Source organism: Gobio gobio, assembly GCF_949357685.1.
Source record: "Gobio gobio genome assembly, chromosome: 10".
Classification (NCBI taxonomy): domain Eukaryota; kingdom Metazoa; phylum Chordata; class Actinopteri; order Cypriniformes; family Gobionidae; genus Gobio; species Gobio gobio.
In genome coordinates, this window is record NC_137116.1 from 43,708,765 (window position 1) to 43,729,423 (window position 20,659).

The 20,659-nt window shown below is 38.6% G+C and overlaps 2 protein-coding genes and 2 long non-coding RNA genes across 4 annotated transcripts; 2 read left to right on the top strand and 2 right to left on the bottom strand.

The window, feature by feature from the left end:
• Nucleotides 1-710: 710 nt before the first annotated feature.
• Nucleotides 711-2,506, bottom strand: LOC307132510 (uncharacterized protein). Its single transcript, XM_079826883.1, has 3 exons — nt 2,290-2,506; nt 1,328-1,534; nt 711-1,197 (listed from the first exon to the last, which is right to left on the bottom strand). The coding sequence occupies exons 1-3, from the start codon at nt 2,381-2,383 to the stop codon at nt 1,121-1,123; spliced, it is 378 nt and encodes a 125-aa protein (XP_079683009.1). The 5' UTR covers nt 2,384-2,506; the 3' UTR covers nt 711-1,120.
• Nucleotides 2,507-3,827: 1,321 nt separating this feature from the next.
• LOC307133292 lies at nt 3,828-8,279 on the top strand. The gene is made up of 4 exons (XR_013817420.1): nt 3,828-3,927; nt 5,595-5,737; nt 5,813-6,194; nt 6,291-8,279. It is a non-coding gene; the product is annotated as an uncharacterized lncRNA (long non-coding RNA).
• Nucleotides 8,280-11,037: 2,758 nt separating this feature from the next.
• On the bottom strand, nt 11,038-12,833 carry LOC307132552 (uncharacterized protein). The gene is made up of 3 exons (XM_079826945.1): nt 12,617-12,833; nt 11,655-11,861; nt 11,038-11,524 (listed from the first exon to the last, which is right to left on the bottom strand). Exons 1-3 carry the CDS (start codon nt 12,708-12,710, stop codon nt 11,448-11,450), a joined length of 378 nt encoding a protein of 125 aa, XP_079683071.1. The 5' UTR covers nt 12,711-12,833; the 3' UTR covers nt 11,038-11,447.
• Nucleotides 12,834-14,161: 1,328 nt separating this feature from the next.
• On the top strand, nt 14,162-18,573 carry LOC307132255. Its single transcript, XR_013817272.1, has 4 exons — nt 14,162-14,261; nt 15,889-16,031; nt 16,107-16,488; nt 16,585-18,573. It is a non-coding gene; the product is annotated as an uncharacterized lncRNA (long non-coding RNA).
• Nucleotides 18,574-20,659: the final 2,086 nt, after the last annotated feature.

Here is a 20,659-nt window from a genome sequence, read left to right on the forward strand (position 1 = left end):
CACTGAGGTTTCTACAAAATTGCCATATCAAAACATTCACATTTGAAATGAAAGCTTAACCTGGTCGGCAACAGCAATACAGATGTTACGATGTCAAAGATCATCCAGCTTTACAAACAAATCCAGGCACAACAGCTATAGTCCAGTTCAGTTAGAGGTTGCCAGATCATCATGATAAATAACCATTCATGAACTCCAACAGCCCACACATTTATATACATGTTCAGTAGGACATCTGTGTTGGTGACACTGTAAACATTGTGGTGGATTTAACATACGTCTCAGTTTCACTTTCCTTAATATTGTTACCACGATTTGTTAGTACTGAATAAAAGTTTTTCTTTTTTTAAAGAATGAAAGATTTTTTTTTTACTTCTGGGCAATCTGGTAGAAAACCAACAGCTAAATTTGATAATTTGATAAACTTCTGATGCTGGTTTCGTCTCGATCGGACGAGTGGGTTTGAAGATATCAGCTAACGTTTTATAAACGCTAAATTACCACGCTGCACAAACCAAAGGCCGAAACCTGGCAAGTCTGGTGTCGTTGGACTCGGCAAGGATTCAGGAGACAAAAAACATTACTCCCATGAAAATAAGTCAACCACACCCAAAGTTATAAGCGTTTGAAAAAAAGAATTCTTTTTATTCTTTTAAAAAAAAAATTATATCAGACGACTCAGCATGCCGTCCTGAATCTAACGAGACCACTTTGATTTTTGGACAGACGGTTCAGAAGTTATAAGCAAAAATAGCAATTTTTTGGAATCTCTGGACCAGTAGGTGGCCCTGCGCCGAAACGCTCCATGTTGCCTCAGGTCATGCTTGTGATGACATGTACCAAGTTTGGTTTGAATACGATAAAGCGTTGCGGAGATATTGCCTTTTGTATTTTTGCAACAGCTACGTAAAATTTGTTTGCGCGTTTATCGAAAAACGATTTAACTAATCAACTTGAATTCCATAACTTTTTGTCAGCATGGTCTGAAGATGATCTGGTAAAATGTTTGTGAAAATTCCTCGGAGGAGTTCGCAAAAGTAGGTTAATTAAAAATGGCGGGAAAATCATCGTCAAATTATAAAACGTCATATGTGCAATCGAATCGGCTTGAGCCAAGGAATCAGAGGAAAAAAAACACTCTTCCGAATCCTCCGGATCCAATCGTCTCTCCCACGTTATAGAGAGTCTCAAAGGAGTCTGAAAAACAAAATATGAGAAATATATGAGCTTGCTAGATCCTTTGTTTTATATTTAAAATATCAGTGCAAACAAGAAAATAATAATACTGTTTAAAACAATGTTGGAGGAATAATGTCTGCGGATTGACCGTTATTTGGCTGGACGCCGGAGGGATCTGGATCAGGTGATGATGGACCAGGATCGGGCTCTGGCTCCAGATCCGCTGGAGGAACAAACGGCTCCACAACATCCTCAGCACCGAGACAACAGCAGAGGAGCGAGCGCCTCATAGCCTGACACACGTTCCTGAAGAAAGAACGATCTCCTTTCCTCTTCTTACAATCGGCAGGTTTTTCTGAAATGAAGAAAACAAAACTGAATTATTAGAAACATCTCTGACGCCAAATTAGGCTGTGATATAATGACATAACTTACATTTTACTGTTAAAGGGGTGGTTGCATGCGATTTCACTTTTTTAACTTTAGTTAGTGTGTAATGTTGCTGCTTGAGCATAAACAGTATCTGCAAAGTTACAGCGCTGAAAGTTAGATATTGTCTTTTAAAGTTATGGCAGTTTATTGCCTACAAAAACGGCCGGTTTGGACTACAACAAGCTTCTTCCCGGTTTGTTGATATCATAAACCCTTGCTATTAACATAAACACTGCCCCCGTGAACACGCAACAAAGTGGGCGAGGCCACGTCGCAGTCATTACGAAAGAGAGAGAGCTGTTGCAGAACTACAAACTACATTTGGCCATCTAACCAATCTAAGACCATTGCGTTTTTCAGAGGGATGGGCTTCATAGAAGCAGGAAGCAAACGAGCCGCTCAAAGGACAGTGGAGACAGCGGTGTGGAATAAAGGTAAAATATAAGAATAAAAATACGGCGTTTTAAAAAAAAAGAAGTATTAAGACATGTTATACTGCGCCCCATTAACACAACCAAGCTTAGAAAAAAACCACGGAACCACCCCTTTGATTCCAGAAAGAAAATTTCAGCAAAAGGAAATTAAATGTGACTGTACTGTGACTGTCAGAATGAAATATGAAATAGCAAAAATCTCCATCTGTACACTTTACACCGCCCAGCTTTATTTCAGTCTCACCTGTTGAGCTCCTGTTCACTGGTGAAGCCTCCATAAGGCCATTTGAAGTCTCCGTTGGCTCGACGGGAACTTGACCTGGCAGCGGAGGGCACATCCACTCTTCGAGGCTGTCGGACCTGGACAAACAACAGTCGCTGGAACTGCCCTGTTCGCTTAGGCTATCCGACCGATCGCCACTCCATTCGACGATGTACGTGCCTCGGCTGCTGAGGCTCAACGACTCTCTAGAGAACCACCTCACTATATTGTCAGAGAGGGACAAAGATGATATGGACATGATGCTTGGTGAAGATATTTCTTATCATATTAATAATCAATGTCAGTGGTCACATCAAATTGTTACTGTATTTATTTATTTTTCAACTTTCTATTTTCAATGACACATTATTTGATAACTGAGCAATAACTTCTTCAATAAAAGCCTATTCTGACCTCTGCGTAAGAGTTTAGATGGAGTGGATGGACGTCCATCGTCCTGGCTCTCCCGGCTGCCGCTCTGCCACTCCCTCTTCCTGTCCGTCTGACCTGTGGACACAGAAACACAAAACTCAGAAGACATAAGTGCTAAATGTGTAGGAAGCTCCTGGATCTGTGTCTGGGTCGGTCATCAGAACAGAACAGGGTCTCCAAACCTCCTGACCAGCCGTCTGAGAGAAAGTGGCTCTCCTGGATTTGGAGAGGCTGGAATATTTCAGAAACATAACATCCCATAAACAAATGAAACACCTAAAGCACTCACCTCCTGTTTCACCCATCATATTCGCCATCGACATCCTCCTCCAATCTGGAATAAAAACAATACAAAACACAACACAACACAATACAATACAATACAATAAACTCTCCTCAAAAATACTCCTCCCAGAAAAATAAAAAAATAAAAAGAAATAAAATTTGAAACTCCTAAAATAAGAAAAGAACAATAAGATAGCACTATATAAATAATAAGAACTAAAACTCAAAAATATAACTCTGTGTAAAGGATATCTCCTGCGTTGTTCTTCCAGAATAAAACTCTTGTCTCAGGAATCGTCCGAACAGCTTCAAAATCTCAGTCAGCACAGAAAATATTCTGCAAAAGTTTTTGAATTCGCCTCGTCTCTCTCAACAACAGATCGCGATCAGTGCGCCTGCATATGAGATCAGAATCAATTCATAACAATGTTCATAACATGCGTCGCCATAGCAACTAAAACTCAAATCATTCATATGAGCAGAGCACGTGACCGCGCATCGATCTAAACACATTTATTGAATAGTTATGAACTTAATTTGGACGTTTTCTTTAATAAAAAGTCTGAATCTGTTTCATTGAATCAGTTCAAAACTTTGAATCAGTGATTCCTCTGCATCATCATCACTCAGAAATGCTAGATATCTCTACAATTACCAGGCGGACGTTTTCCAGAAATGTCCCCGTTTTTTACAGCTCGTTCAAAACAACCGGCATATACATTGCAAAAAAGCCCAACATACAGCAGCTGCTGGGGCATCATGTTGTAATTCTTTCACCAGCGGATGGCGCTGTGAGCTGCGCTGACTCTACTTGGTCGCGCACGCAGCTTCATGATGAACGTCACCGAAAGCAGACCGCCATTATCGTCAAATATCTAAAGAAACATCGTTATCACTTTCAAGGTAGTAGCATACTACCATACTAACATACTACATATAGTACAAATTACTATATGTGTGTGTGTGTGTGTGTGTGTGTGTGTGTGTGTGTGTGTGTGTGTGTGTGTGTGTGTGTGTGTGTGTGTGTGTGTGTGTGTGTGTGTGTGTGTGTGTGTGTGTGTGTGTGTGTGTGTGTGTGTGTGTGTGTATATATATATAAAAGCTAAACAATTACACCTTACCCTAGCTCACAACAAATACATGTGCAGAATACACACATACTTAAATACATGCATAAAATAAGCCTAAAATGCAAAATAACAAGACCAATTAAAGATAGTAACAGTTATTTCAAGCACAAACGTAACAAAACATTTGAAGTAAAAGAAAAAAAGTAATTTATACAGTATAAACTTGTGAAAATTAAAGTATTAAATACAATTATATTTGTTAAATAGTTTTATTCCATATTTATGTTGTTTTATTTGTGTAATGTGTTTTTGTTAAATCATGTTCTAATATTGTTTTGAACGGCTTGTGATTTACAGTGGTGGTTTTACTATGAACTGTTTTCATTGTTTGATTGTTTTTTTGTTTTTGTTTTTGCGGGTGCAGTGAATTGTATTAAAACCAGACCAAAAATCGTAATAATAATAAAACTAAATCATAATAATTGTTAATGTTAATAATAATATAGGGAGCCCAGCCCACAACGACAACAAAAAACATTCAAAAATATATTGTCCCTGTTTTTAATTAATGGACAGGCCTAATAACAAATGAGATTTAGTGATATTTTGACCACTCAAATCGGAAATGTCCAAGTTTCCATTTCAGAAATCTGGTCACCTTACTCTGCATGCATCAAAATGTGTTGCTAAATACTTTTATTTATTTATTTTTTACTATATTTTTCTATATTATTGCATATGAATAAAAAATGTTTTAAATAATGTTTCCTTGTATTAGTTTAATGGTGAATTTTTTAGTTCGTATTATTTTAACTTTTTTTTCATGGTATTAAAATGAAAGTTTATGTATGTGTGTTTGTGTTTAGTTGAGTTTCATACTTCAGGCTTTTATGGCGCATATACTATGATATTATTAGACTATGATTAAGATTTTCAAAGAGGGGAAAAAAACACCTTAATTTTATTCAGAAGCTCAAACTGAGCAAAAATGTGTAATTTTGTGCACCTGCTGATATTTATATTGTCAAAACGTAAGATGAAATTCTGATAGCTTGTAATGTCAGTCAGTGAGATCTTTATAATAGTCTTAAAATGCATATAAATATCTGTTGTCACTCTATATTCCCCAATAATGTCTTAGTAAGATTATATTGAAATGCTTTCACGATCTAAGCTCTGTAGTTTTTGATGACTGAGAGATGAACAAATAAACTCAAAAGCCTGATGGATCATATTTGATACTCACATTTTAACATGGGTTTCCTAAAACATTATGTATGGATAATCAAACTATCAATCAGACAACAGTAGATTGTGTGCAGATGTTTTTTCAGCAAAGTTTTGATTATGTTTATCATGATCAAAGAGGCCTTAGAAATGTACATATCAAATATTATACAATAGGCTTTATAGGGTTAATAATATTAATATCTCTCACTCTGGGCTGCCAAACCCCTGCTCTTATCGATACAATTAAACTCGCTTTCTGTCGTTTATCAGTTGATGCTCAAGGTCTGGGGGAGTAAGGAGGAAGCATCCCAACTGGAGAAGTGCGAGGCGGCTGCTCTCATTGTGGAGGGAACAGCTCATCAGCTAATGTCGTCGGATGGAGAAGTTGATTGATCCATACCTAGGAAACTTCAGTGAGGTCTTGTGTTAGCAGATTGTTTGCCAAGAATATAAGCTACCGTGCATTGGGGTGTTTTCTGCCATTTCAGGTTGAGTTTATTGAGATCCATGCCCTCCAGTCAGACCAGGAGGAGATAGACAGCCGTTTGTGCTCCGCCTGCATCATGCCGTCAAGCTGGGATTCAAGTCGGCAGTAGTGAGGACCCTGGACACCGACATCTTCTTCATCCTTCATCCTGCATCACGCTGACACCATCAACCTTGTCATCTACCTCGACACTGGCATGGGCCGCCACCGTCAGCTGGTCAATGTCCCAGAGCTGGCCACTCCTCTTGGGCAGCCGGACTGCAGCAGCTGCTCGGCTACTGTGTGTTTAGTGGTGAGGACTGCACCAGCACCTTCAAAGGCAAGGGCAAGGTGACACCGCTCAAAAAGCTCCAGAAGAACCCCAAATTTCAAAAGGCTTTCAGGTTGGTGGATGAATTTTAGACAATTGAATTTGAATGTATTGAATATAATATTTGGAGAGAGCAAACTTAGCAATTATCCCAACAATCTTCCTCCAGTCAGCTGTGCGATGAGTGGAAGGTGAAGTTGGAAGTGCAGGAGCAGCTGGAGGTCTTCACGTGTGTGATGTACAGTCAAGCATGTGAGACATCAGTCAAGCCGGTCAGGAGCAAGATGCTCAAGAAGATTGTGGGAGAAGACGAGACCCTCAGCATTAAGTCGAGAGTCGATTTTGCTCGCCTGCCCCACTGCCAAGACTCACTCATCCCTCACATCCAGCGGGCAAGCGGGCAGCTGAGCCGATCTTCCGGAGGCCTTAAACCCTATGACGAGGGTCAGGGGTGGGAGAAGACGGACGGAGGGATTTTGGAGCCTGTCTGGTAGGGATGGGCGATATCTTATCGTTTGCGATATACCGGTAAAAATTCTCCCCACGATAAGAATTTGCCTTCCCGCGATAATAACGATAAAGCCTAGTTGATGGCGCGACCCATCCGCACCGTGCCACCGCTGGCCGTCTCTTGATGCCCTAAACGTTATTACTTTATGATGGCCGCGGTGGCTGCGTTCGTCACTCTGTATAGCTGAACGGGGGTTGGAGAGAGAATTTCTTGTGGTGCCCCCTCAGCACTTGGTGCTCTACGCGCAGTGCTTGATAGGAGCTGCGGCACTGAATCCGCATCTCACGTGCAGAACGAAAACAACTATGGTGGAAGCTGCGGAAGAGTTCATAGCTAAACGAGGGGCTACCTGAGGGCAATCTGAACCATACAGATGTATTTTCACTCGCTGAGCACTTGGACTGAGCACTTAAGAGATTCGCTCTGTCTCAATCGATCGGTAAAGCACACTATTTCAGTTAATCTCAATGAATGCGCAGTGTATATGACGCACATTAAACACTAGTGTGAGGCGCGCGACTGAGAGCGCTCAGTGTTTCACACACACTCAAAGAGAGAGCGAGAGAGTCTTATACCAAACAGAATTGACGTGCTACATGTAAACAATATCCTTTGTTGCATTTTCCTGTAAAGTAATGGCGTTTATTTGGAATTATTCAGCCTTTCGTGAACAGGAAGAAAGGAATGCACAAACGGGAATCTCATTGGCTGGCGCGCACCTATTACTGTGCCTGTTTTGATTTCAGCCAATCAGTTGGAATGAACGCTGACAACGTGATTAATATTCATGAACCCAGAAGCTCATTATTCCTTAGTGCAGTTTATTTTTATTAGTAGAATAATTCGTGGTATTATTATATTATCAACTCAAATTACTGAAGTTCTATCATTAAATCATTATTTTCAACTTTTTTGTAATCTGAAGACATTTTTGGGATAATTACTTTTGCTGTTTCTGCTATTTTTACCACTGTTTGCACCATGTATGAATAAATACAGAATCGGTTTACATGTAAAACTTTTCATTGATTTAAAAATTATTTTTGTTTGTATTGTGTGACGTTTTTTAGCACAGTTGCACTATTTAAACATTTCCTGCACTTTTACAGAAGACAATTATATCTGCAACTTTTCAATTTCTGAAAAGGCTGGTGTGGAATTTTACATAAAAAAATTATTAAAAAATTTAAACATGGGGAATGATACTACATGTATCGTCATTGATATCGTTATCGCAATAAATACTAGAAAATATCGGGATAAATTTTTAAGTCCATATCGCCCATCCCTACCTGTGATCAAAGCTGAATTTATCATCATTACTCCAGTCTTCAGTGTCACGTGATCCTTCACAAATCATTCTCATATGAGGATTTGATGCTCAACAAACATTTATGATTATTATCAGTGTTGAAAACAGTTGAGTACAATTTCTATTTCAGATAAATGCTGTTCTTTTGAATCTTCTATTCATCAAATAATCCTGGGGAAAAGTGAGCAGATTCAGCACAAGAGACTTCTTTTTTTTTTTTTTGTTAAGTAGGCCTACATATCCCAGTCTGAACTGTAGAACTGTAAGGCTTTGAATATTAACACCTGAGCACTCTTGTGGGTTTGCTATTGTCACAATTAAAAACCGTATAAGGGTAAAAACATGACAGGCAGACATGATATAAGCAACACAGCTACAATGAATAACATCGATACTGGGTGTGCGAATTATCAAGAATTGACAATAGTCAATTGTATTGGTGGCACCAAGGGGCCCCCAAATAAAATTCTGCTTAGGGCCCCATAAAGGCTTGGGCTGGCCCTGATTGAGGCTTCTTCCTGAGGAGTGTTTTATCGACTAAACGTTACACATCTTGCCACAGTTTATTAATTAGCCTAGTATTATTATAATTATCATTATTGTTTACATGAACAAGACGCAAATGTATGTCAAATTACAAAAACTCTAGCCTAGGACAGTTGCAGAATTATAGCAGAGCACAAGAAAATTAAACAAACTGTAATACTATTAACAAATAAAAAGCAGTTCATAACTGGGAATAATTAATTGTTAATAATAACTGGTAATTTAAAAAAAAATACAGATTTGGTGTTTTGTGGAGGTTGAAACTGTTACAATATAAATAATTATCTGTAATGTTCAAGAATCCCGACATGCAAGATAAATCCAGCGGTGTAGAGTCATCATTCATTTAGTACTTGAAGTGACGCTTCAGTAGCGAGGATATCATTTCACTTGATTCAATTCCTCTGTCCTCTCGTCTTTTCCTTGCGTCCTTCCCTCGCACCCTGAAGGGGTGGAGATAAGACGCGTGGAAAGGAAGATAGGAAAGGAAACGAGAATGCACAAATAAGAATTGAGAAGCACCCCTAAAGGGGCCATTCACACAGACCGCGGTTTTCTATTGCCTTGCGCTACTTTCCCATTGTTTTTTGTAAACACGCTCAACTACGGCAAGGGAAAAGTCAACCACAAAATTATTATTTTATTGTATAACAAGAACGAACAACATAGGCCAGGGGTGTCCAAACTCGGTCCTGGAGGGCCACTGTCCTGCAGGGTTTAGCTCCAACTTGCCTCAACACCTGTCTGGAAGTTTCTAGTATGCCTAATAAGACCTTGATTAGGTTGTACAGGTGTGCTTAATTGGGGTTGGAGCTAAACTCTGAAGGACAGTGGCCCTCCAGGAGCAGGATTGGACACCCCTGACATAGGCCTACAATACAGAGGATCACAGTGTATTATTATCCATTACATTCATAATAGCATCAAAGGAAACAACAGAAAAACAACAATGTTTTAACAACATTAAAAATAACAAAAATAAACTATACTGGGGAAAACTCACAACAAAAAAAATCCAAAAAGAGAAGAATTCAAAAATTCTATACATCCGTTTCGCTCTTTATTTCTTGCATCTGTTAGGGCCTAAATATAATGTTTAAGTTCAGTTTTAAATAATATAATGTTAGGTTTATTATTTGTCCATTTCTGTTTGGGTAGCCTACACGTTATTTTCCATACGTAATTATCAAGTTAACCACCAAATTTTGCTCCAACCTCTTATTTTTGTAAAACAAAAATATATCTTTACCAGATAGATCTTTAGTTTTGTGAATTTAAATATCAGATAATCAACATCAATCCAACATAAACATTAAATGAATAAATGTTTTATGGATTCTTCTTGTTTTACAAAAGATGCATGTTGTCTCCATGTCCCTAAAACATCTTGAGACTTGTTTCACTGGAAATCAAATGAATAACCGTATATGTAATTTCTTTAATTTTATTGGTGAGACAGTATTTACTGGGTAAACTCCAGCAGTCCTCTTTCCATTCAATCTGATGATTATACATTAAGTACCACACAATGATTGATATTATACATGATTTAGAAATTACTTTACAAAAACGTATTGAAATGATGGTACACAGTGTGCGTACGGGGGGGGGGGGGGGGGGTTGCTGATCGGAGTTGCCATAATGTGGTAAATAAACTGAAACTGGATTTGAAATAGGTTTTACAGACTTGAGGACAAAATTTTGATTTAACGTCACATTTATTTCACATAAAGCAAATAAAAAATAAAATTCATACGACTAATTCAAATGGGGAGAAAACAGAAGTTTCACTTCTGCTGTGACAAACCCTAATAGCAAAGACATTACAGTCAAAAAGCACTGAGGTTTCTACAAAATTGCCATATCAAAACATTCACATTTGAAATGAAAGCTTAACCTGGTCGGCAACAGCAATACAGATGTTACGATGTCAAAGATCATCCAGCTTTACAAACAAATCCAGGCACAACAGCTATAGTCCAGTTCAGTTAGAGGTTGCCAGATCATCATGATAAATAACCATTCATGAACTCCAACAGCCCACACATTTATATACATGTTCAGTAGGACATCTGTGTTGGTGACACTGTAAACATTGTGGTGGATTTAACATACGTCTCAGTTTCACTTTCCTTAATATTGTTACCACGATTTGTTAGTACTGAATAAAAGTTTTTCTTTTTTTAAAGAATGAAAGATTTTTTTTTTACTTCTGGGCAATCTGGTAGAAAACCAACAGCTAAATTTGATAATTTGATAAACTTCTGATGCTGGTTTCGTCTCGATCGGACGAGTGGGTTTGAAGATATCAGCTAACGTTTTATAAACGCTAAATTACCACGCTGCACAAACCAAAGGCCGAAACCTGGCAAGTCTGGTGTCGTTGGACTCGGCAAGGATTCAGGAGACAAAAAACATTACTCCCATGAAAATAAGTCAACCACACCCAAAGTTATAAGCGTTTGAAAAAAAGAATTCTTTTTATTCTTTTAAAAAAAAAATTATATCAGACGACTCAGCATGCCGTCCTGAATCTAACGAGACCACTTTGATTTTTGGACAGACGGTTCAGAAGTTATAAGCAAAAATAGCAATTTTTTGGAATCTCTGGACCAGTAGGTGGCCCTGCGCCGAAACGCTCCATGTTGCCTCAGGTCATGCTTGTGATGACATGTACCAAGTTTGGTTTGAATACGATAAAGCGTTGCGGAGATATTGCCTTTTGTATTTTTGCAACAGCTACGTAAAATTTGTTTGCGCGTTTATCGAAAAACGATTTAACTAATCAACTTGAATTCCATAACTTTTTGTCAGCATGGTCTGAAGATGATCTGGTAAAATGTTTGTGAAAATTCCTCGGAGGAGTTCGCAAAAGTAGGTTAATTAAAAATGGCGGGAAAATCATCGTCAAATTATAAAACGTCATATGTGCAATCGAATCGGCTTGAGCCAAGGAATCAGAGGAAAAAAAACACTCTTCCGAATCCTCCGGATCCAATCGTCTCTCCCACGTTATAGAGAGTCTCAAAGGAGTCTGAAAAACAAAATATGAGAAATATATGAGCTTGCTAGATCCTTTGTTTTATATTTAAAATATCAGTGCAAACAAGAAAATAATAATACTGTTTAAAACAATGTTGGAGGAATAATGTCTGCGGATTGACCGTTATTTGGCTGGACGCCGGAGGGATCTGGATCAGGTGATGATGGACCAGGATCGGGCTCTGGCTCCAGATCCGCTGGAGGAACAAACGGCTCCACAACATCCTCAGCACCGAGACAACAGCAGAGGAGCGAGCGCCTCATAGCCTGACACACGTTCCTGAAGAAAGAACGATCTCCTTTCCTCTTCTTACAATCGGCAGGTTTTTCTGAAATGAAGAAAACAAAACTGAATTATTAGAAACATCTCTGACGCCAAATTAGGCTGTGATATAATGACATAACTTACATTTTACTGTTAAAGGGGTGGTTGCATGCGATTTCACTTTTTTAACTTTAGTTAGTGTGTAATGTTGCTGCTTGAGCATAAACAGTATCTGCAAAGTTACAGCGCTGAAAGTTAGATATTGTCTTTTAAAGTTATGGCAGTTTATTGCCTACAAAAACGGCCGGTTTGGACTACAACAAGCTTCTTCCCGGTTTGTTGATATCATAAACCCTTGCTATTAACATAAACACTGCCCCCGTGAACACGCAACAAAGTGGGCGAGGCCACGTCGCAGTCATTACGAAAGAGAGAGAGCTGTTGCAGAACTACAAACTACATTTGGCCATCTAACCAATCTAAGACCATTGCGTTTTTCAGAGGGATGGGCTTCATAGAAGCAGGAAGCAAACGAGCCGCTCAAAGGACAGTGGAGACAGCGGTGTGGAATAAAGGTAAAATATAAGAATAAAAATACGGCGTTTTAAAAAAAAAGAAGTATTAAGACATGTTATACTGCGCCCCATTAACACAACCAAGCTTAGAAAAAAACCACGGAACCACCCCTTTGATTCCAGAAAGAAAATTTCAGCAAAAGGAAATTAAATGTGACTGTACTGTGACTGTCAGAATGAAATATGAAATAGCAAAAATCTCCATCTGTACACTTTACACCGCCCAGCTTTATTTCAGTCTCACCTGTTGAGCTCCTGTTCACTGGTGAAGCCTCCATAAGGCCATTTGAAGTCTCCGTTGGCTCGACGGGAACTTGACCTGGCAGCGGAGGGCACATCCACTCTTCGAGGCTGTCGGACCTGGACAAACAACAGTCGCTGGAACTGCCCTGTTCGCTTAGGCTATCCGACCGATCGCCACTCCATTCGACGATGTACGTGCCTCGGCTGCTGAGGCTCAACGACTCTCTAGAGAACCACCTCACTATATTGTCAGAGAGGGACAAAGATGATATGGACATGATGCTTGGTGAAGATATTTCTTATCATATTAATAATCAATGTCAGTGGTCACATCAAATTGTTACTGTATTTATTTATTTTTCAACTTTCTATTTTCAATGACACATTATTTGATAACTGAGCAATAACTTCTTCAATAAAAGCCTATTCTGACCTCTGCGTAAGAGTTTAGATGGAGTGGATGGACGTCCATCGTCCTGGCTCTCCCGGCTGCCGCTCTGCCACTCCCTCTTCCTGTCCGTCTGACCTGTGGACACAGAAACACAAAACTCAGAAGACATAAGTGCTAAATGTGTAGGAAGCTCCTGGATCTGTGTCTGGGTCGGTCATCAGAACAGAACAGGGTCTCCAAACCTCCTGACCAGCCGTCTGAGAGAAAGTGGCTCTCCTGGATTTGGAGAGGCTGGAATATTTCAGAAACATAACATCCCATAAACAAATGAAACACCTAAAGCACTCACCTCCTGTTTCACCCATCATATTCGCCATCGACATCCTCCTCCAATCTGGAATAAAAACAATACAAAACACAAAACACAACACAACACAATACAATACAATACAATAAACTCTCCTCAAAAATACTCCTCCCAGAAAAATAAAAAAATAAAAAGAAATAAAATTTGAAACTCCTAAAATAAGAAAAGAACAATAAGATAGCACTATATAAATAATAAGAACTAAAACTCAAAAATATAACTCTGTGTAAAGGATATCTCCTGCGTTGTTCTTCCAGAATAAAACTCTTGTCTCAGGAATCGTCCGAACAGCTTCAAAATCTCAGTCAGCACAGAAAATATTCTGCAAAAGTTTTTGAATTCGCCTCGTCTCTCTCAACAACAGATCGCGATCAGTGCGCCTGCATATGAGATCAGAATCAATTCATAACAATGTTCATAACATGCGTCGCCATAGCAACTAAAACTCAAATCATTCATATGAGCAGAGCACGTGACCGCGCATCGATCTAAACACATTTATTGAATAGTTATGAACTTAATTTGGACGTTTTCTTTAATAAAAAGTCTGAATCTGTTTCATTGAATCAGTTCAAAACTTTGAATCAGTGATTCCTCTGCATCATCATCACTCAGAAATGCTAGATATCTCTACAATTACCAGGCGGACGTTTTCCAGAAATGTCCCCGTTTTTTACAGCTCGTTCAAAACAACCGGCATATACATTGCAAAAAAGCCCAGCATACAGCAGCTGCTGGGGCATCATGTTGTAATTCTTTCACCAGCGGATGGCGCTGTGAGCTGCGCTGACTCTACTTGGTCGCGCACGCAGCTTCATGATGAACGTCACCGAAAGCAGACCGCCATTATCGTCAAATATCTAAAGAAACATCGTTATCACTTTCAAGGTAGTAGCATACTACCATACTAACATACTACATATAGTACAAATTACTATATGTGTGTGTGTGTGTGTGTGTGTGTGTGTGTGTGTGTGTGTGTGTGTGTGTGTGTGTGTGTGTGTGTGTGTGTGTGTGTGTGTGTGTGTGTGTGTGTATATATAAAAGCTAAACAATTACACCTTACCCTAGCTCACAACAAATACATGTGCAGAATACACACATACTTAAATACATGCATAAAATAAGCCTAAAATGCAAAATAACAAGACCAATTAAAGATAGTAACAGTTATTTCAAGCACAAACGTAACAAAACATTTGAAGTAAAAGAAAAAAAGTAATTTATACAGTATAAACTTGTGAAAATTAAAGTATTAAATACAATTATATTTGTTAAATAGTTTTATTCCATATTTATGTTGTTTTATTTGTGTAATGTGTTTTTGTTAAATCATGTTCTAATATTGTTTTGAACGGCTTGTGATTTACAGTGGTGGTTTTACTATGAACTGTTTTCATTGTTTGATTGTTTTTTTGTTTTTGTTTTTGCGGGTGCAGTGAATTGTATTAAAACCAGACCAAAAATCGTAATAATAATAAAACTAAATCATAATAATTGTTAATGTTAATAATAATATAGGGAGCCCAGCCCACAACGACAACAAAAAACATTCAAAAATATATTGTCCCTGTTTTTAATTAATGGACAGGCCTAATAACAAATGAGATTTAGTGATATTTTGACCACTCAAATCGGAAATGTCCAAGTTTCCATTTCAGAAATCTGGTCACCTTACTCTGCATGCATCAAAATGTGTTGCTAAATACTTTTATTTATTTATTTTTTACTATATTTTTCTATATTATTGCATATGAATAAAAAATGTTTTAAATAATGTTTCCTTGTATTAGTTTAATGGTGAATTTTTTAGTTCGTATTATTTTAACTTTTTTTTCATGGTATTAAAATGAAAGTTTATGTATGTGTGTTTGTGTTTAGTTGAGTTTCATACTTCAGGCTTTTATGGCGCATATACTATGATATTATTAGACTATGATTAAGATTTTCAAAGAGGGGAAAAAAACACCTTAATTTTATTCAGAAGCTCAAACTGAGCAAAAATGTGTAATTTTGTGCACCTGCTGATATTTATATTGTCAAAACGTAAGATGAAATTCTGATAGCTTGTAATGTCAGTCAGTGAGATCTTTATAATAGTCTTAAAATGCATATAAATATCTGTTGTCACTCTATATTCCCCAATAATGTCTTAGTAAGATTATATTGAAATGCTTTCACGATCTAAGCTCTGTAGTTTTTGATGACTGAGAGATGAACAAATAAACTCAAAAGCCTGATGGATCATATTTGATACTCACATTTTAACATGGGTTTCCTAAAACATTATGTATGGATAATCAAACTATCAATCAGACAACAGTAGATTGTGTGCAGATGTTTTTTCAGCAAAGTTTTGATTATGTTTATCATGATCAAAGAGGCCTTAGAAATGTACATATCAAATATTATACAATAGGCTTTATAGGGTTAATAATATTAATATCTCTCACTCTGGGCTGCCAAACCCCTGCTCTTATCGATACAATTAAACTCGCTTTCTGTCGTTTATCAGTTGATGCTCAAGGTCTGGGGGAGTAAGGAGGAAGCATCCCAACTGGAGAAGTGCGAGGCGGCTGCTCTCATTGTGGAGGGAACAGCTCATCAGCTAATGTCGTCGGATGGAGAAGTTGATTGATCCATACCTAGGAAACTTCAGTGAGGTCTTGTGTTAGCAGATTGTTTGCCAAGAATATAAGCTACCGTGCATTGGGGTGTTTTCTGCCATTTCAGGTTGAGTTTATTGAGATCCATGCCCTCCAGTCAGACCAGGAGGAGATAGACAGCCGTTTGTGCTCCGCCTGCATCATGCCGTCAAGCTGGGATTCAAGTCGGCAGTAGTGAGGACCCTGGACACCGACATCTTCTTCATCCTTCATCCTGCATCACGCTGACACCATCAACCTTGTCATCTACCTCGACACTGGCATGGGCCGCCACCGTCAGCTGGTCAATGTCCCAGAGCTGGCCACTCCTCTTGGGCAGCCGGACTGCAGCAGCTGCTCGGCTACTGTGTGTTTAGTGGTGAGGACTGCACCAGCACCTTCAAAGGCAAGGGCAAGGTGACACCGCTCAAAAAGCTCCAGAAGAACCCCAAATTTCAAAAGGCTTTCAGGTTGGTGGATGAATTTTAGACAATTGAATTTGAATGTATTGAATATAATATTTGGAGAGAGCAAACTTAGCAATTATCCCAACAATCTTCCTCCAGTCAGCTGTGCGATGAGTGGAAGGTGAAGTTGGAAGTGCAGGAGCAGCTGGAGGTCTTCACGTGTGTGATGTACAGTCAAGCATGTGAGACATCAGTCAAGCCGGTCAGGAGCAAGATGCTCAAGAAGATTGTGGGAGAAGACGAGACCCTCAGCATTAAGTCGAGAGTCGATTTTGCTCGCCTGCCCCACTGCCAAGACTCACTCATCCCTCACATCCAGCGGGCAAGCGGGCAGCTGAGCCGATCTTCCGGAGGCCTTAAACCCTATGACGAGGGTCAGGGGTGGGAGAAGACGGACGGAGGGATTTTGGAGCCTGTCTGGTAGGGATGGGCGATATCTTATCGTTTGCGATATACCGGTAAAAATTCTCCCCACGATAAGAATTTGCCTTCCCGCGATAATAACGATAAAGCCTAGTTGATGGCGCGACCCATCCGCACCGTGCCACCGCTGGCCGTCTCTTGATGCCCTAAACGTTATTACTTTATGATGGCCGCGGTGGCTGCGTTCGTCACTCTGTATAGCTGAACGGGGGTTGGAGAGAGAATTTCTTGTGGTGCCCCCTCAGCACTTGGTGCTCTACGCGCAGTGCTTGATAGGAGCTGCGGCACTGAATCCGCATCTCACGTGCAGAACGAAAACAACTATGGTGGAAGCTGCGGAAGAGTTCATAGCTAAACGAGGGGCTACCTGAGGGCAATCTGAACCATACAGATGTATTTTCACTCGCTGAGCACTTGGACTGAGCACTTAAGAGATTCGCTCTGTCTCAATCGATCGGTAAAGCACACTATTTCAGTTAATCTCAATGAATGCGCAGTGTATATGACGCACATTAAACACTAGTGTGAGGCGCGCGACTGAGAGCGCTCAGTGTTTCACACACACTCAAAGAGAGAGCGAGAGAGTCTTATACCAAACAGAATTGACGTGCTACATGTAAACAATATCCTTTGTTGCATTTTCCTGTAAAGTAATGGCGTTTATTTGGAATTATTCAGCCTTTCGTGAACAGGAAGAAAGGAATGCACAAACGGGAATCTCATTGGCTGGCGCGCACCTATTACTGTGCCTGTTTTGATTTCAGCCAATCAGTTGGAATGAACGCTGACAACGTGATTAATATTCATGAACCCAGAAGCTCATTATTCCTTAGTGCAGTTTATTTTTATTAGTAGAATAATTCGTGGTATTATTATATTATCAACTCAAATTACTGAAGTTCTATCATTAAATCATTATTTTCAACTTTTTTGTAATCTGAAGACATTTTTGGGATAATTACTTTTGCTGTTTCTGCTATTTTTACCACTGTTTGCACCATGTATGAATAAATACAGAATCGGTTTACATGTAAAACTTTTCATTGATTTAAAAATTATTTTTGTTTGTATTGTGTGACGTTTTTTAGCACAGTTGCACTATTTAAACATTTCCTGCACTTTTACAGAAGACAATTATATCTGCAACTTTTCAATTTCTGAAAAGGCTGGTGTGGAATTTTACATAAAAAAATTATTAAAAAATTTAAACATGGGGAATGATACTACATGTATCGTCATTGATATCGTTATCGCAATAAATACTAGAAAATATCGGGATAAATTTTTAAGTCCATATCGCCCATCCCTACCTGTGATCAAAGCTGAATTTATCATCATTACTCCAGTCTTCAGTGTCACGTGATCCTTCACAAATCATTCTCATATGAGGATTTGATGCTCAACAAACATTTATGATTATTATCAGTGTTGAAAACAGTTGAGTACAATTTCTATTTCAGATAAATGCTGTTCTTTTGAATCTTCTATTCATCAAATAATCCTGGGGAAAAGTGAGCAGATTCAGCACAAGAGACTTCTTTTTTTTTTTTTTGTTAAGTAGGCCTACATATCCCAGTCTGAACTGTAGAACTGTAAGGCTTTGAATATTAACACCTGAGCACTCTTGTGGGTTTGCTATTGTCACAATTAAAAACCGTATAAGGGTAAAAACATGACAGGCAGACATGATATAAGCAACACAGCTACAATGAATAACATCGATACTGGGTGTGCGAATTATCAAGAATTGACAATAGTCAATTGTATTGGTGGCACCAAGGGGCCCCCAAATAAAATTCTGCTTAGGGCCCCATAAAGGCTTGGGCTGGCCCTGATTGAGGCTTCTTCCTGAGGAGTGTTTTATCGACTAAACGTTACACATCTTGCCACAGTTTATTAATTAGCCTAGTATTATTATAATTATCATTATTGTTTACATGAACAAGACGCAAATGTATGTCAAATTACAAAAACTCTAGCCTAGGACAGTTGCAGAATTATAGCAGAGCACAAGAAAATTAAACAAACTGTAATACTATTAACAAATAAAAAGCAGTTCATAACTGGGAATAATTAATTGTTAATAATAACTGGTAATTTAAAAAAAAATACAGATTTGGTGTTTTGTGGAGGTTGAAACTGTTACAATATAAATAATTATCTGTAATGTTCAAGAATCCCGACATGCAAGATAAATCCAGCGGTGTAGAGTCATCATTCATTTAGTACTTGAAGTGACGCTTCAGTAGCGAGGATATCATTTCACTTGATTCAATTCCTCTGTCCTCTCGTCTTTTCCTTGCGTCCTTCCCTCGCACCCTGAAGGGGTGGAGATAAGACGCGTGGAAAGGAAGATAGGAAAGGAAACGAGAATGCACAAATAAGAATTGAGAAGCACCCCTAAAGGGGCCATTCACACAGACCGCGGTTTTCTATTGCCTTGCGCTACTTTCCCATTGTTTTTTGTAAACACGCTCAACTACGGCAAGGGAAAAGTCAACCACAAAATTATTATTTTATTGTATAACAAGAACGAACAACATAGGCCAGGGGTGTCCAAACTCGGTCCTGGAGGGCCACTGTCCTGCAGGGTTTAGCTCCAACTTGCCTCAACACCTGTCTGGAAGTTTCTAGTATGCCTAATAAGACCTTGATTAGGTTGTACAGGTGTGCTTAATTGGGGTTGGAGCTAAACTCTGAAGGACAGTGGCCCTCCAGGAGCAGGATTGGACACCCCTGACATAGGCCTACAATACAGAGGATCACAGTGTATTATTATCCATTACATTCATAATAGCATCAAAGGAAACAACAGAAAAACAACAATGTTTTAACAACATTAAAAATAACAAAAATAAACTATACTGGGGAAAACTCACAACAAAAAAAATCCAAAAAGAGAAGAATTCAAAAATTCTATACATCCGTTTCGCTCTTTATTTCTTGCATCTTTTAGGGCCTAAATATAATGTTTAAGTTCAGTTTTAAATAATATAATGTTAGGTTTATTATTTGTCCATTTCTGTTTGGGTAGCCTACACGTTATTTTCCATACGTAATTATCAAGTTAACCACCAAATTTTGCTCCAACCTCTTATTTTTGTAAAACAAAAATATATCTTTACCAGATAGATCTTTAGTTTTGTGAATTTAAATATCAGATAATCAACATCAATCCAACATAAACATTAAATGAATAAATGTTTTATGGATTCTTCTTGTTTTACAAAAGATGCATGTTGTCTCCATGTCCCTAAAACATCTTGAGACTTGTTTCACTGGAAATCAAATGAATAACCGTATATGTAATTTCTTTAATTTTATTGTTGAGACAGTATTTACTGGGTAAACTCCAGCAGTCCTCTTTCCATTCAATCTGATGATTATACATTAAGTACCACAAAATGATTGATATTATACATGATTTAGAAATTACTTTACAAAAACGTATTGAAATGATGGTACACAGTGTGCGTACGGGGGGGGGGGGGGGGGGGGGTGGGGGGTTGGAGCAGAGTTGCTGATCGGAGTTGCCATAATGTGGTAAATAAACTGAAACTGGATTTGAAATAGGTTTTACAGACTTGAGGACAAAATTTTGATTTAACGTCACATTTATTTCACATAAAGCAAATAAAAAATAAAATTCATACGACTAATTCAAATGGGGAGAAAACAGAAGTTTCACTTCTGCTGTGACAAACCCTAATAGCAAAGACATTACAGTCAAAAAGCACTGAGGTTTCTACAA